The following is a 15,999-nucleotide window of genomic DNA, read 5'->3' as shown; positions in this document are numbered from 1 at the left end:
AACAAAAGTTTGACAATTAATAGTATGCATGCGTGTGTGCGTCAAATACATGGTATGTAGTGTGTGTAATGTTTTCTTTATTGATTTAACGTATCTTTTATGCATTACTTAAAAAAAAAATTGCATTGTGCACTTCTTCTCTATATTCTCTATAAGTGTGGAAAATTTCATACTCCTCCGTCCGCGTAATTTTCGTAAAAAGGGATACAAAGTTTTTGCCTCACGTATTAATATATAGATGTGTATTCTTGTGGTTTAATCTAGCATTTAACGTATATATTAAATAACATATGAGATGTTTCGAAAATAAATCTGCTTACGGTATTCATTTGAAGTTGAATGTTGTGTTAAGTAAAGTTTATTTGAAATGTATTAGATCGAATAAACACTGCTGGGGAAATAAAATATTGTTATACGTAATTTTGGAATATAATTTATTATGATCTATATGTTTTCTTTGGGATGTCCACACAATATTAGAACCGCTTAATTATTTAGTTATTTATTTCATACTCATCAGGTAATCGTCATTAAATCCTATTTAATCATTACTCTTATTTGTTTTAAATAATTTATGCATTCCAATTTTATATTGGACATCGTTATATCGTTATAATTAGGACTTGTATATATCAGCCATTTAACCACTTAACATCAGATTGGCTGTGAGTTCGTCTGCCTATTTAAGCTAATAAACTAAAATAATATAGAAACATAAAATAGTTGTAGTCCTATTTTATATGAGGTTGGGGAAATCGAATCCAGGACCCAATGGATAATGTGGCTACTACAAAACCTCCTGGCACTTCATAATCTGTTTATAGAAAAATCGATCCTATTTAAAACTATTTTAACGTGTAATTCAAATATTCTCGATGATTTTAACAACAGATAATACTTATTTTTTAGTTTTTTTTTTTTTATTTTTTTTTTTTTAGAGACGAGCGCGCAGCTGGTAAGTACCGACTTATTGTCCTAGACATTGTAAGTAAATTGCTAAATTACTCTTTGAGGTTTGAGGTATGAGGTATGTGTCCGGCCTCAAATCTGGGCTGGCCTTTTGTGCTGGATACACGATAGAACTACGGGCTCACTTTAGCAAGTTAAATCATTTAGTTTTTTGGGTTTCAGTCTTTGTCAGTAATGGTTTGTTGATACTATCAATAAGTTCGGGGTTCGCTTCCAATATCGCCTTTCCTTCGGCCGTTTCTGCAGACGGAGCCTCACCGTGGAATGTCTCTTCGGTGTACACGCTGTACTGCTTCCTCATCGTACCGTGCCACTGGAAAATTAGACTAATTTTGAGTTTATGCGATTTTCAGTAGTCAGCGTAGTTTGGAATATCTTAGGGTTTTTCATTATCATAATTATTTTGATAAATTGTCAACATGATTACAATTTTATTCTAACTTCTATACCCATTTGAATATACCGAGTACATAAATAATTGAAGTAACTTTTTATTTTAGTAGGATTGATTTTTCTTGACTTCATAAAGTTATTAAAAACAATATCAGCATGTTTGAATGGCGTAGGTGGACATACGAACTTGCAGTCTATCTTAGTTTATGTAGATATTGAAGCCCTTAAGCACCACGCTAACGATTTAAAAGACGATCATCACGACAAATAAATCGGAAAGTGTAAATTCATACCCGCAGACGTACATACGTTGAATATCGATATAACAAATCATGGGATCGACTATAAATAAATTATTAAAGTAGAAATAGCTGCAGGCGGTTGATTTTTATTTTTAATTTTTTTTTATTGCTTACTTTGGTGGACGAGCTCACAACCCACCTGGTGTTAAGTGGTTACTGGAGCCCATAGACATCTACAACGTGAATGCGCCACCCACCTTGAGACATAAGTTCTAAGGTCTCAGTACAGTTACAACGGCTGCCCTGCCCTTCAAACCGAAACGCATTACTGCTTCGGGCAGAAATAGGCAGGGTGGTGGTACCTACCCGCGCGAACTCACAAGAGGTCCTACCACCAGTAAATATGATATAGGCAAGAAGAAGATAGCTCGTTGCTATATTAATAGATATTGTTTAAGGTTTCTACAATAGCGTGAGTAATAGCTGACCTTGTCCCACAGAGACATATTGAAGCCAAAGTTGCAATGGAAAAATTCGTGATGCTGATCATGGAATTCGGCGTCAGGCTGCCACGGCTGCCACCACTGGGCCTTAAAATTGATGCCGGAATGATCAATGATGCCGTGGTAGTAATTGTAAATGGCCACAGCGTAGAATGATGCTGGAAATATTTTTAAGATTTTATTATTACAACTACAATTACAACAATTATTACAATTACAACAACTTAAATTATATACTCCTAAAATAAGACGGTTTTGCAACTTCAATTCAATATCCGTTTGAATAACTCTTATATACTATTACAAATGGCGCGAAATTTTTTTTTCCAAAATCGAGTCATACCTAAATCTATTCAAAATTTAAATTAAATAAGGAACCATTGAAGCAATTGGTGTATCTATGCATAAACAGGCGCAAAACGGTTAAGTACCATTTTCTTCTCTGGAATTATTTTCCGGTGTTTATATTTAGTAGCTTACGAACTTTAGTGCTATCCATACTTTTGGGATTTTTTCCGAACATTAACAACAACATAAAAGAGAAAAATTATTACATACAATACATCTAACACTAGAAGTAGTATCGGTGTTTTGGTCGACTTTTGATGAATAGTTTGCCTACTATAGATATACTAGGTATTGCCTATTATAAATAAGAAGAGTTATTAGTTCATTGAAAAAATTAAAACATTTTTTGGAGGACGTTTTAAGATGAAATAATATTATATCTAATGTTATAATTTATGATCAACAAATAATCAGTCAAAACTTACCCCAATGCGTAGGTATTGTGAAGAGAGGTAGACACATCGTTAGTTGGATATGCATAATTTCTACTGGATGAATAGCAGTTACAGAGAAGGCTGTAGGCTGTTTGTACTTATGGTGGAGCTTGTGGAAATGCTTGTACAACCAAGGAGTGTGATAAAGACGATGCATAATATAGGTCGTGTAATCCTGGAAAAAAAGGAACGGAAAATTAGATCTTCTTAAAATGAATGATATTGATACACAGATAAACTTAGGGTTTTTTTTATTGCCATATAGGCAGACGAGCATACGGCCCACCTGCTGGTGAGTGGTTACTGTCGCTCTTGGACGTCAGCAATGCCAGGGGCAGAGCCAAGCTGCTACCTACTGTTTAATACTCTCCACAAGCCTCGTTTGAAGAAGGACATGTCATAGCGCTCGGGAAACACCGTGGAGGGGAGCTCATTCCATAGCCGGATGGTACTTGGCAAAAAAGATCTCTGGAAACGCACTGTGGATGAACGTAATGGCTCCAGGTAGTATGGATGAACTCTACTCCGGTGGCGGGTGGTGCGATGGTAATAGGGTTCATTGATTAATTTCTAAAGTATCAAAATAAGTAAAAATATTCAGGGACAACTTACAATATAAATGAAAATAACTGGAAACTGCAAGAAGAACCAGATCCATCCGTACTCATCGAACTGAAAATAGACTGTGCACGGATTCCCATTGAATATGTAACAGGCTAGAAAAGCTGAGAATGAACTTGTAATGATGAGTGATAGGGTTCCTATCATGATTTCATGGCGTTCCAACTCAGGGGACAGCCATTTGTTCGGCTGGATCTTCCATTCACTGGCGAGGTGCCTTCTCTTCACGTAGAAGTACCACTGGAAGAAAAACACTTTTCTTGGAATCTATGCTTTATTGCAATCAGTCAGCGTCAGAGAATTTAACAGTGCACTGAATTCTAGTGAAAGATAAAGTTACCAAAAAAAAATTGACGCGTATTCCTGAATTAAATTTCTTATGCATTTGTATTTTCTTTAGACTGGCTTCGATGACGATTGCTTTTAAGGCCATTTCAAATTTGTCAATATTAATTACAACAAATAATCAATTGATTAGCGAAAGATAAATACTTACATGTAAAAATCCTCCGATGATAAAGTAAAATCCAAACGAAACAACATTAGCTAATATGAATATGATACTGAAGTTCTCCATTTTCAAGTTTCTAGATGTAAACAGCTCGAATATTTCCTCGACTGAGGCATTTTTGGTCTGCGTGTGACCCGTGATTTGCTTCAGCGCTGTGACTAGAATGACGACCCACTCTCCTGGAAAACGAATGATTAAAATTCAGAAATCTATTTCATTTAATTGGTTTTGAATTTTGGCTTTGTACTCATAGCTAGCTGGGTATTCGAAATTTGGGCTATGGCCCAAATTTAATATTTGATTATTAAATAATAATTGATTATAAAATAATTATTGAAGTATTAGATAATACTTCAATAATTATTTAAATCGAACTTGTAGTTTCAGATGAGTACGATCAAAAAAAAGCTGGGAGCTTTTATATTGCAGAATTTTACCACGTCCGGACATATTTCCGGACATATTACAGAAAAATCTTCAAAAATGATTAATATACGTACATACATAAATTATACAAAATAGCGTCACCATGATTATCCTAATTGTGTTTAACTATGAGGAGTGTATTTTTATGCTTTTTAAGATAATATTGAAATAATCCTCGTGATAAGTTATCTAATTAGATGCAGATACTATTAGACGGCTATTAGGTGCAGACGAGATTTCAGATTTTCAAGCCTGCTGCTGAGGATGAGCATTACATAAACAGGTAGGGTAGGTAGGGTAGGGTAAGTACTACCTGCCTTTTTCTGCCGTGAAGCAGTAATGCGTGGGTGGGGCAGCCGTTGTAACGATACTAAAACCTTAGAACTTATATGTCAACGTAGGTGGCGCATTTACGTTGTAGATGTCTATGAGCTCCAGTAACCACTTAACAACCAGGTGGGCTGTGAGCTCGTCCGTCCACCAATCTAAGCAATAAATAAATAAAGTCATTTAGTTAAAACTTCTATGTTTCTATATATAGGTTGTTGGATCATAGTTAGATATTTTTAAAGCTACTTCTTACTGTTAAATCTTTTACCATTATAATTTTATTCATTTTAAGACTTTTGGAATAGATTTCATGGTCGAATATAATAAAGGCGAGATAAAAATTAAAAAAGTTGTTTTAATCATGCCAATGATCCCGAAAAATGAAAAAGTCCCAAAACAAACATTTTTTAATGCGATATTAGACATCAATAATTATTCAAATTTCGATTTTAATACAAATAAAATTTAGTGTTTGTTTAGTTTTAAACGTGAGACCAATCACAAAATAAATTAACGAGTCTAAAGAAAACAAGTTAATTCCATGTACAGTCTATAAGGTCCTTGAAAAAAAAGCAGCCTGACTTTGATAGAGAAGATGTTTAGCGTTTACTAACATCTGAACATGAAGATGAAAATCCAACTCAAACAAACTGCCACGCCATAAGATACTCTTGGATTTTATATTTTGAAAAAAAATATAAACATTGAATATCAAGAAATATACGGTAGTTGTCCTAAAAATCAAATGTCGAAGAATAACAAACTTAGTCGTCTGTGTACAGGAAAAATGTAAAGCAATCGGAACTTCGGAAGTAATTGGAAGTGATTAAAGGCGCTTTTAAACCGTAAAACTAATTTTAATCATTTATTTAATATTTATTATACAATTATTAGTTCACTGCGCTTATCTAATCAATATTCCTGCATTCGTAATACGCTGTATGTTACGAATAATTCATGGTTCTCGGTTGCTCTGTATGTTTCATGAGATGAGCTTTGAGGTATTATCCGAGACAATACCGTCTAAGCCTTTCAACTAAAGGAATAATATCTGTATCGAAACTGAGTTTACCCACATTTCTGGGCACCATTGCACTCATGTACGGTGCATCTCCAGAGGTATTTACTGATGACCGGCTAAGCCCACGGGTAGAGGCTAACCTCATGCTTTTTTTTATATTGCTGAGATGAGTAGACGATCCCACAGCCCACCTGGTGTTAAGTAGTTACTGGAGCCCATAGACATCTACAACGTAAATGCCACCACCCACCTTGAGATATAAGTTCTAAGATCTCAGTATAGTCACAACGGCTGCCCCACCCTTCAAACCGAAACGAATTATTGCTTCACGACAGAAATAGGCACGGTGGTGGTGCCTACCCGTGCGGACTCACAAGAGGTCCTACCACCAGTGAGTTTCTGCTGAATTTACTGTCGACCTGTCAATGCTGATATTCATGAGAAACAGCTACTATTTACCAACAATTAGAGTAATCTAGTTTATCTCTGAAGTCAAAAAAATGCTCAAGTCGACATAAGAATAGGACACAAATCTGTTTATTACAATATGATGTCGCCAACTCAAAACAGTCAAACTGAAACTATACGCTTTCTTCGCCCTAGTGTTTACATATCAATAAAACAACGTGGACTTACAACCAACAGTACAATATATACGTGAAGCAAAAACTTTCTACCCCTTTTTCCGAAAACTGCGTAGACGGAGGAGTATGAAATAGAGAATTAGAGACTTATAGAGAATTTAAAGAAGGACTGCAGAATGTTATTCCTTTTTTATTTTTTGCATAAAAAATACAATAAATTAATACAAAAAACATTACACACACTACCATGTATTTGACACAACACACCTAAATATACTCCTTGTTTATTTTTATCGTTTTAAGTCAGTGGTAAAATTGAGAATAGATTCATATTGTTTGTCTTTATTTGTATTATTAGTCTTGGCGAAACCTGTGATTATAGAAGTATAATAGTCGACAATAGAATCGATAATAATATTCAAAATTATAATTTCAATTAATCATAGTCGAATTTCCTTATTAATAATGTATACATTTTTAAACACTTGAACTTGGATAGAAATGTGTTGCCAAATACCACGACTCAATCAATGCTTTTGATAGCGTATCAGCTAATAACATTACTATTCGATAATGTTATGATAACGTGTTGTTGTTACGTTGATTGCATTATTTAAAGAACGTATCACTAATTACATATTATCTATATATTAATACGTGAAGCAAAAACTTTGTATCCCTTTTTACGAAAATTGCGCGGACGAAGGAGTATGAAATTTTCCACACTTATAAAGAATATAGAGAAGAAGTGCACAATGCTATTTTTTTTTTAAATTATGCAAGACACATTAAATCAATAAATAAAACATTACACACACTACCATGTATTTGACACACACGCATGCATACTATTTGTTTAATGTCAAACTTTTCTTTGCATTCTGTCAGTTATAGTCTGTCAAATTGAGAATATATTAAATATTGTTTTCTCTTTACTATTATTTGTCTAAAGTGTAGTTTTGACGAAATCTGTGATTAAAGAAGTATTTAATAGTCTTTGACAATAGAATCATAATAGCGTACAAACTTATAATTTCCATTAGTTATAGTCGAATTTCTACTACCAGGGGACCACTAGTTATTCCAATTGCGTCACGCATTTCATTAAGTACAGGATTTTAATAAGAGATTTTAAGTTCCTTAAAGTGCTCTAGCAGACTAAATCTTGGCTTAAATTGTCATGCTTTGCACTATACTCCGCGTATCTAAGACCTGGGATCTTCTTATCGTAAAAATGAAACCCCTTAGAAAAAGACTGCCAGACACCGTTGATTATTTCTGCATGAAAAACAAAAGTGAAGAGCTTACGATCCATCTGGTGTTAAGAGATGATCGTCTGCCATAAAAGTGAACAATATAAAGGCAGAAACCCACTTAGAGAAATGATTTCTAAGTTCCAAGTCATCGTTTTTACAGTATAAACTGTATCTACCTACCTACCTACCCTACCACAAGTGAAGACGCTACCAGTATGACGTCCTACTCCCAGTAACCGTACTCTCAATAGACGTCCTACCATCAATATAGTCACCCTATCACTAGTATAGACGCCCTACCCCCAATCAGACGCCGTACCCTCAATAAGTCACCTCACCACCGTTCTCTTATCATGTTTCAGAATTAACTTAAAGCATTGTTGCATGACATTTGGATTACATTAAATGTCTGCCTATTAGATAACGCTATTTTTTTCTTTCAAGTTGAAACCCCACAAGGTGTTCAGAACCTACATATACATAGGTTTAAGAAAACTATTAAAGAACATGCACAACTGTGCAATAAAGCTTACTATAAAGTCAATGATTATCTAGAAGATTACACAAAGTGGGAATGAGTTGCTCGCTCCGGGAATTTCAATATTGTAATAATTGTTATGTTATAATACTCATTATAAAAATGAATATTTAACAAAAAACTTATATTAAAAAAAAAAAAACTAATATTAAAAAAAAAAGACATGCCCGCTGAGTTTCTTGCCAATTCTTCTCAGGACGGAGGCTAGTTCTTGTGAATTGGCGGTAGTTCTTTTGACGTTCAACAAGTATGTACTTTCATTTATGTTGACTAAATTTTTTTTGATTTGATTTGATTTGATTTGACACAGATGGTATAGCGTTTCATAGCATAGTATTTTCATCGGTTTTCATGAGCCTTAGGTATAATTAAAGCTACTTTTACATTTATTATTATTATTATCTATTTCGCTTTTACAGTATAAATTAAACACGAAGAGATTAAGCCGTAAAATTAGTTTTAATTATCTTCCTTAACTATCGAGTTGCACAAATAATAAAGATGCATTTCTCACAGAAGAAACACAAAGGTATCGACTTTTTGCTTTTTCGTGATCTAATAAATCACATTATTAATGCTAAATTGATAATCAGATCCTTTGTTTGCGCATAAATTGTACATGTCATTAGAATTATCTACATTCATGATGATATGATGGAAAATATATCTGAAGGTTATCAATGTGTACATAGAGGTTGTTTTATTTTTATTTGTGAAGGAATAATACATTTTGTTGCTTTTTTATCACTTTCTATTTAAGGTAGCAAGGGCTTTCTTGTTCGTCTGTTTGGGTGGAGTGTATTGGTAGTAATTAATTTACACATTTGCTAGTCTTGAACATTTTGAAGTAGTTCGGAAGCAGACAACAGGGCAAGAAAACGCGGAGAAAACGCGGAAAAGAAAGTTTTTCAGTGTTAAGTTCGTTTTAAAACTATTATTTACTTTCTTATCTGTTGTTTCAATTAACAAACCAGTATACAAAGTTTTTATATAAAGTTGGTATGGTAAAGTTGGAATATAAAGCCGGTATGGTTGGTATATAAAGTTGGTATAGTAAAGTTGGAATATAAAGCCGGTATGGTTGGTACCTATATAAAGTTGGTATGGTAAAGTTGGAATATAAAGCCGGCATGGTTGGTATATAAAGTTGGTATAATAAAGTTGGAACATAAAGCCGGCATGGTTGGTATATAAAATTGGTATGGTAAAGTTGGAATATAAAGCCGGTATGGTTGGTATATAAAGTTCGCTAAAATTAAAACTGGCATTGCCACAGGGATGCCGCATCGCTGAATGCCATAAATACTTTGTACAAGTCTCAGTTGATGGAAGATAATGATGATGAGATGGAACCTACAAAGTGAAAATCAACCCTCGCCACAACATAAAAAAATGTATCCTTCGTATAAGCCCTCAGTAGGTTCCGTAACTCTCAGCACGGCTTGAAATTTAATTGAGTCTTCTGACGAAATTCCTAATGGGCATGAAACGAAATATAATTAATTTCAACTTAAACATCATCGTATTATGCTTGTTAAATATTAAAACGTTGTAACTCTGTTCCGAAAATCCATAATTCTGAGAAGTACCAGTGAAACAAACTCAGTTGTTTGATATTATTTTTCTACTTTAGGTTCCCTGTTAATGAAATGTTAACAAAAATCTACCGTATGAAGAACAGAATGTAGAATAAAATAAAAATTATCTCTAGAGAACACTACTCCCAAATGGTGCTATTTATTTGATAATGCTTAATAATGATAACTTTGTACTACACGAACCTTACTCATTATATTTTATTAAATGTAAGTTCGATTGAAGAATTCGTGGTATTTTCTTGTTACTGCGCAGACAAAGCTCTCACAAGAGTTATATTCTCTTTGGCTCGAATTCTATGATGTTCACATTTTTTTATCATTTTAAGGCAATGTATAGCAAAAATGTAGTTGATCTTGAATTTTTGTTAATATTAATTTGTTTTCTTTTGGAAATGTAAAACAGCACTAAAAAATTTAATTCGAATTTGGAAAGTACTAGTTTTTTTTGGAAAATCACAAAATTGGTAGGAAATTCCGAATGCTGAAGGTTATTTTGTTTTGTATTGCATGGAATGGTGTGTGGGCTCATGGTTAATCTGGTAACAAGTGGCTACTGGAGCAGTATATACTACAATTATCACTTAAGACATGAGAGCATCTGTATTATTGTTAAGTTAATAATAATAATAAATAATTAATATTTTCTAACAATCACGCCACGTTAACTGGTCCCGTGATAAGTTCGTAAAGAACTTGTGTTACAGGTACCAGATAACGGAAATAAATTAAGATTTTTATTATACACATACATATATTTAATATACATCCATAACCTGGAAAAGACATTTATATTTATCATACAAATATATTCCCTTGGCGGGATTCGGGATTTGTTGTTAACTGTATATGTTCGAAGTCGTCATGGCCTAAAGGATAAGGTCCCCGATTCATTCGTATCGAGCGATGTCGTTGTGCCAGCGTTCGAATCTCACAGACTTAAACCAATTTTTCTAATGAAATACATGCTTGGCACATGTTCAAAAGTAACATCCAAGACGAAGAAACAGCATCGTGTAATAAAAAATCAAACCCGCAATAATTATATTAGCGTAATTACTAGTGGTAGGGCATGTTTTGAGGCCACACGAGTAGGTACCACGACCCTGGCTATTTCTGCCCTGAAGTAGCAATGCGTTTCGGTTTAAAGGGTGGGGCAGCCGTTGTAACTATACTGAGACCTTAGAACTCATATCTTAAGGTGGGTGGCGCATTTACGTTGTAGATGTCCATGGCCCCTTTTTTTCGGGTCAGTGGCCGAACCTCCTACAAGGTCCCCGCGCCTTGGGAGCACGCGGGGTATGTGGGACTTGACGATCTGCAAGGTGTTGGGAGCAGACCGCGGGCCCAAGGAATTTTAGGGCCCTACCGCACAAAACGACTCCCCTGCACTCTTACACCCGACGTTTGATCTCCGTCCGGGGTCAAAACCCGGTAAGAGTAGAGGGTTCCCGCGGTCAACACTACAACCAAACACGTGGCGCCACCCCGAGGACGCCCGACCGACGGGTCATCGAGGCGATAGTCGACGCCCAACGACGTCGGTCTCCGCGGTACGGTGGTCCTACCAGGCCGCCCGGGTGATGCCGTTGGTGTTCTGGGATACCACGCTAGGCCAGAACCAGCCTGCCGGGTCGGAATGCGATACACCGCCGACCGGGTTGCTCTTCCAAAGTATGTTCGGCGACGACAGCGACGACGAAAATGCGGACCGCATCCGCAGCCGCCAACGCGTCGTCCCGTCCTCCTAGTGCCAGCGTGCTGTGATGGTAGCGTGCGGCGCAGCCTCAACCCCCTTAGGTCGCCCCGTGAGCATCACTGGGAGGAGACTGCATCCTCATAGGGGCCGGAGCTGGACAAACGCCCTCCTCCGACCCCGGCTCGGCGGCGGCAGCACGGCGCCGAGAGGAAAGAAGAGCTCTCCCTCTCCCGTTCCGCCGCCTCCTTCTTCTGCGAGATGGTGGGCTCGCAGAAGTCGAGCAGGACTCATCGCTGCCGAGCATCGTAGCCGCGACGGTCGGAAGCGACAAGTCCGGTCCTATTTTTGCAACGAGTACACGGCGCAGCGAAAGCGGGGCAGTACGCGAGCGTGTGCTCCGCCGTGTCCTCGTTGCAGCCACTGCAGTGGTGGCACTTCGACATCCAGTAACCACTTAACACCAGGACGTGGACTTATGAGATGGTGGTATTAGCCCGAGTGAGCTCATAATACGCTTTACCGCCCTAATCGCAAGCTGAGGTAAAAATTCAAAGCCGATTTCAGTTAACTTCTTTGTTAACTCTTATTAAAAGTCACTGACCTCTTAAAATTGATCCAAAGGTAAACACCGCCAGAGTCGCTATAAACGTGGAAATGAATTCCGGTAGTCTTTCGAAGAAATTTTCCAAGTTTTCGGCGTATCTTTCGATCCATTTCACGCCTTCCGTCAAAGGATCTTTATGTTTTTGTTCGTGTTTCTCTGTAATTTTGGATCCATTCTCGCTTTTACCGTTTCTGTGCAACGTATCGGAGGCCTTCATTCTAAAAAGTAAGTAATATGTATTTTATTTGAAATAATAATTGTAAATAGACTTGCTTTAACAAAAACAGTCTTCAAATAGAAAAAAAAATAGATATTCGTAAATGAATATACACTAAAAACAATAATCATCGAAATCGGTTGGCATGATATTGAGTAATTGAGTAATTCATCTATTTGTTGCGCACGTACTTAATGCAAATTTAAGACTTATATGGTTTTCTCATGGGCACCATTATCAGAACTGGACTAAATTGAAATGGGACCACACGGGAAGCATCAGCTTTCTAATAAAAAAAGAATCATCAAAATCGATTCACCCAGTCAAAAGTTATGAGGTAACAAACATAAAAAAAGCATACAGTCGAATTGAGAACCTCCCCCTTTTTTGAAGTCGGTTAAAATTGAGATATTATAAAATACTTCCAAGCTGTGAAGGCGAATGAACAGCTGCTAATCGTGAATTTTATCATATTTGTTAATACTTAAATGAAAATGATAAATTGACTACGTAAGAACACTTGATCAGATATAAACATGGAATGTTGAATAAAAAAAAAAACAAATGTAACCCATTAAACACACAAAATATCATGGGCCGTCTTATCGCTAAGAGTGGTCTCTTCCAGATAATCGTTAGGCCGACAAAAGTAATCTAAGGAAAGAAACTAGCCGTGGTGTACTTACATAATATAAAAAAGTATATTTCAATCAATATCAATAATCGAATGATAATATTATTTTATTATACCATTATTATTTCCAAAATCACATGGTTTATTTTCATTGAAAAAAGGGTGGGTGAGCTCACGGCCCACCTGGTGTTAAGTGCGGTATCCACTTAAACACAGACATCATAGAGCACGTAGATATCAACAAGGTACCTGTCGCCATTCACCTTGAGACATCAGTTTTTTGAGTCTTAGTTTTTACAGTAGCACGGCTGATCCTACCCTTTAAACTAAACGCGTTACTGCCCTGCCGCAAAAATCGCCGCAGATCAGTAGTACCTACACGTGCAAGCTAATAAAATAGGGCATCTTGCAAGCCAGTATCCAATGCCTATATACTTAATATATATTATTATGTTGACAGTGATTGACTGTGTCTACGATTTTACTCTTCAAATATATTATTAAGCTGTCAGCAATACTTTTTAATCATATTAGAAAATTTACGATTTGCAGGAGAATGATATTTAGGCTATAAAGCGGTAGCTTGTCTACTGATTTAGATTCGGACAATTTGCTTAATTACTGGTGGTAGGACCCCTTTTAGGTTCACACGGGTAGGTACCATCACCCTGCCTATTTTTGCCGTGAAGCAGTAATGCGTTTCGGTTCGAAGGGTTGGCCGGTGTAACTATACTGAAACCTTAGAACTCATATCTCAAGGTGTGTGGCGGCATTTACGTGGAAGATGTCTATGGGTTTTCGGTATCCATTAACACCAGGTCGGCTGTGAGGTCGCCCACCCATCTAACCAATAAACAAAAAACAAATTTTGTCTCCCATGTTATACCTTACCCGTTACTGTACACAGAGCTGCCTGGTATAACACAATCAGTTTTACCAACGTTTGAAATTACACAAAAAGAGCCTTTCTAGCATAATCAGTCAAAATCCAAATTACCTTGAGAAACTGTATAAGATCACATTAATTTAATCACAACACGTCTATTTTCTTGTTAAAGCCATACGCGAATGAAAGTTTAATGAAAGCAAAAACGCGTGTTACTTATCCGCATCGATAAGCTTATGTCATGTGTCTAATTATTGGCGATTTTTTTATTATTTAATCTGATAACAAAACGAATTGTGTCCTTAATACTAGGATTCTAAATGAAAGAATGGTTCCACGGAACTCTACTCGACGTGTTTTTGTTGGGACCCAGTCGAAAAGCTGTTGGGACGACCGTTTCCTGAAAGAGTTTAGTGATTTTTATCACACGATAAACATGGTTACGTGATTCGAATCACGGATGGTTCTAAGCGGATTGATTGGCAGAACGGCTGAGTTTCACGTGTGAGGATCAACTTCAGTCAATTCTAGATTTCGGATTCATCTCATTTTCTACTGGTGGTAGGACCTCTTGTGAGTCCGCACGGGTAGGCACCACCACCCTGCCTATTTCTGTCGTGAAGCAGTAATGCGTTTCGGTTTGAAGAGTGGGGCAGCCGTTGTAACTATATTACTCTTCAATAGAACTTTAAAACCTTAGAACTCATATTTCAAGGCGGTGGTGGCTTTTAAGTTGTGGATGTCTATGGTAACCACTTAACACCAGGTGGGCTGTGAGCTCGTCCACAGACCTATGCAATACAAAAAATTGTATATAGTGAAGCGAATTAGCTGTTCTCAAATCCTTCATCAAATAAAACTTGTCCTTGTCTCACATAATGTGAGGCCGTCTTAGCATTAGCAACCCTCCTTGGAATATCTGTACTATACCGTGCCTACATGGGGCTAAATTTCCGTATATTCATTGCAACGCGCCATATGGAGGGTGTTTTCTATTTCTTATTTAATATTATTGAAGTTATACTTCTTTAGGCGCGTTATGAAAAATTGATGAGAGTGAAATTTTACGATGCGCGCGCACCGTGACGCAAAATTAACAGAAATGAAGTTGCCCACTAAATCACTCATTATAAATACGACCGACGTAACTTGACGAGTCTGAATATAGCCGCAGGTGAACTTTCGCGCATGTACACTCGCAAAAAAAAGTGTTATTAGCATTCATTTTTTACTAATATAAATGATAAAATTATTATTTAATATAATTCATACTAAATATTATTAAATTATTAACGTTAAATATTTATTATTAATAATTTAAATAAAAAAAAAGAAATAAATTTAATAAAAAAAAAGTTTAACTTCTTACGCGCGTAACATAAGTACACACACCCTTTTTTATCTATCTATTATGTACATATTCACGATCGATTTCCACAATGAAGGAATGGCATCGTGTAATAAATTATAACCTTCAGAACTTGTAAATTAGCGTTGTTACGCACACGCATTATTTGCCCTATTATCTCGCACTCTACAAATTAGGATATGGCAACATTTAAACAAGGCAGGCTGGAAGTAAAGCGACGCTATATAAAATCTTCACTTAATTTGTAAAGGACAAACCCAAAATCCATACAAACTTGGGCCTGGCGTTACAGTGCTAGAATTTGGGCATAAGTTACAATACCTAAGAAGGTTTCATGAGCCCAATTTTCAGGTCTCCCAGCAATGGCCAAATTGGTAAAATCAGACAATGTTTACATTTTAGGTTATGTTTATTGTTCGAGATATTTTAATAAAAACGATATTTTTGAGGCTATTTCCTACTAAAGATAAGTAATTTTTTACGAAACCTGTTGCAGCAACAGGTTGCTTTAAAATAAAAATGGAACCTGTTACGAGAAATCGCGCGTTAGGTTGTTTACGAAAACGAACGAAAGCCAAAAATTAAAAACAACGTAATGCGAAACGCGCTGCGCACGAAATGATTTTTTTAAGGGATTTTATGACCTGGTAACTAAGACCTTTAGGTCAGTCTTATTTTAATTTTAATGAAAACTTTTTTATATGAAAAACTATATTTATATGATAACTTTTTTATATAAAATATAAATCATTACGTGCTCCCATATTATCTCATCACATTTCATTTCATTTTATTTCATGCCTTTTTTATTTTAATTTT

General features: G+C 36.1%; 1 protein-coding gene across 1 annotated transcript; it reads right to left on the bottom strand.

Moving 5' to 3' along the window:
* Positions 1 to 368: 368 nt before the first annotated feature.
* LOC114240844 (uncharacterized) lies at positions 369 to 14,032 on the bottom strand. Its single transcript, XM_028171528.2, has 7 exons — positions 13,923 to 14,032; positions 12,072 to 12,292; positions 4,007 to 4,200; positions 3,502 to 3,750; positions 2,881 to 3,064; positions 2,093 to 2,265; positions 369 to 1,282 (listed from the first exon to the last, which is right to left on the bottom strand). Exons 2-7 carry the CDS (start codon positions 12,289 to 12,291, stop codon positions 1,109 to 1,111), a joined length of 1,194 nt encoding a protein of 397 aa, XP_028027329.1. The 5' UTR covers position 12,292; positions 13,923 to 14,032; the 3' UTR covers positions 369 to 1,108.
* Between the last annotated feature and the right edge of the window lie 1,967 nt (positions 14,033 to 15,999).

The sequence above is a fragment of the Bombyx mandarina genome, chromosome 09 (assembly GCF_030267445.1).
Source record: "Bombyx mandarina strain Sakado chromosome 09, ASM3026744v2".
Taxonomy (NCBI): Eukaryota; Metazoa; Arthropoda; class Insecta; order Lepidoptera; family Bombycidae; genus Bombyx; species Bombyx mandarina.
This window is presented reverse-complemented; position numbering and strand designations above follow the sequence as displayed.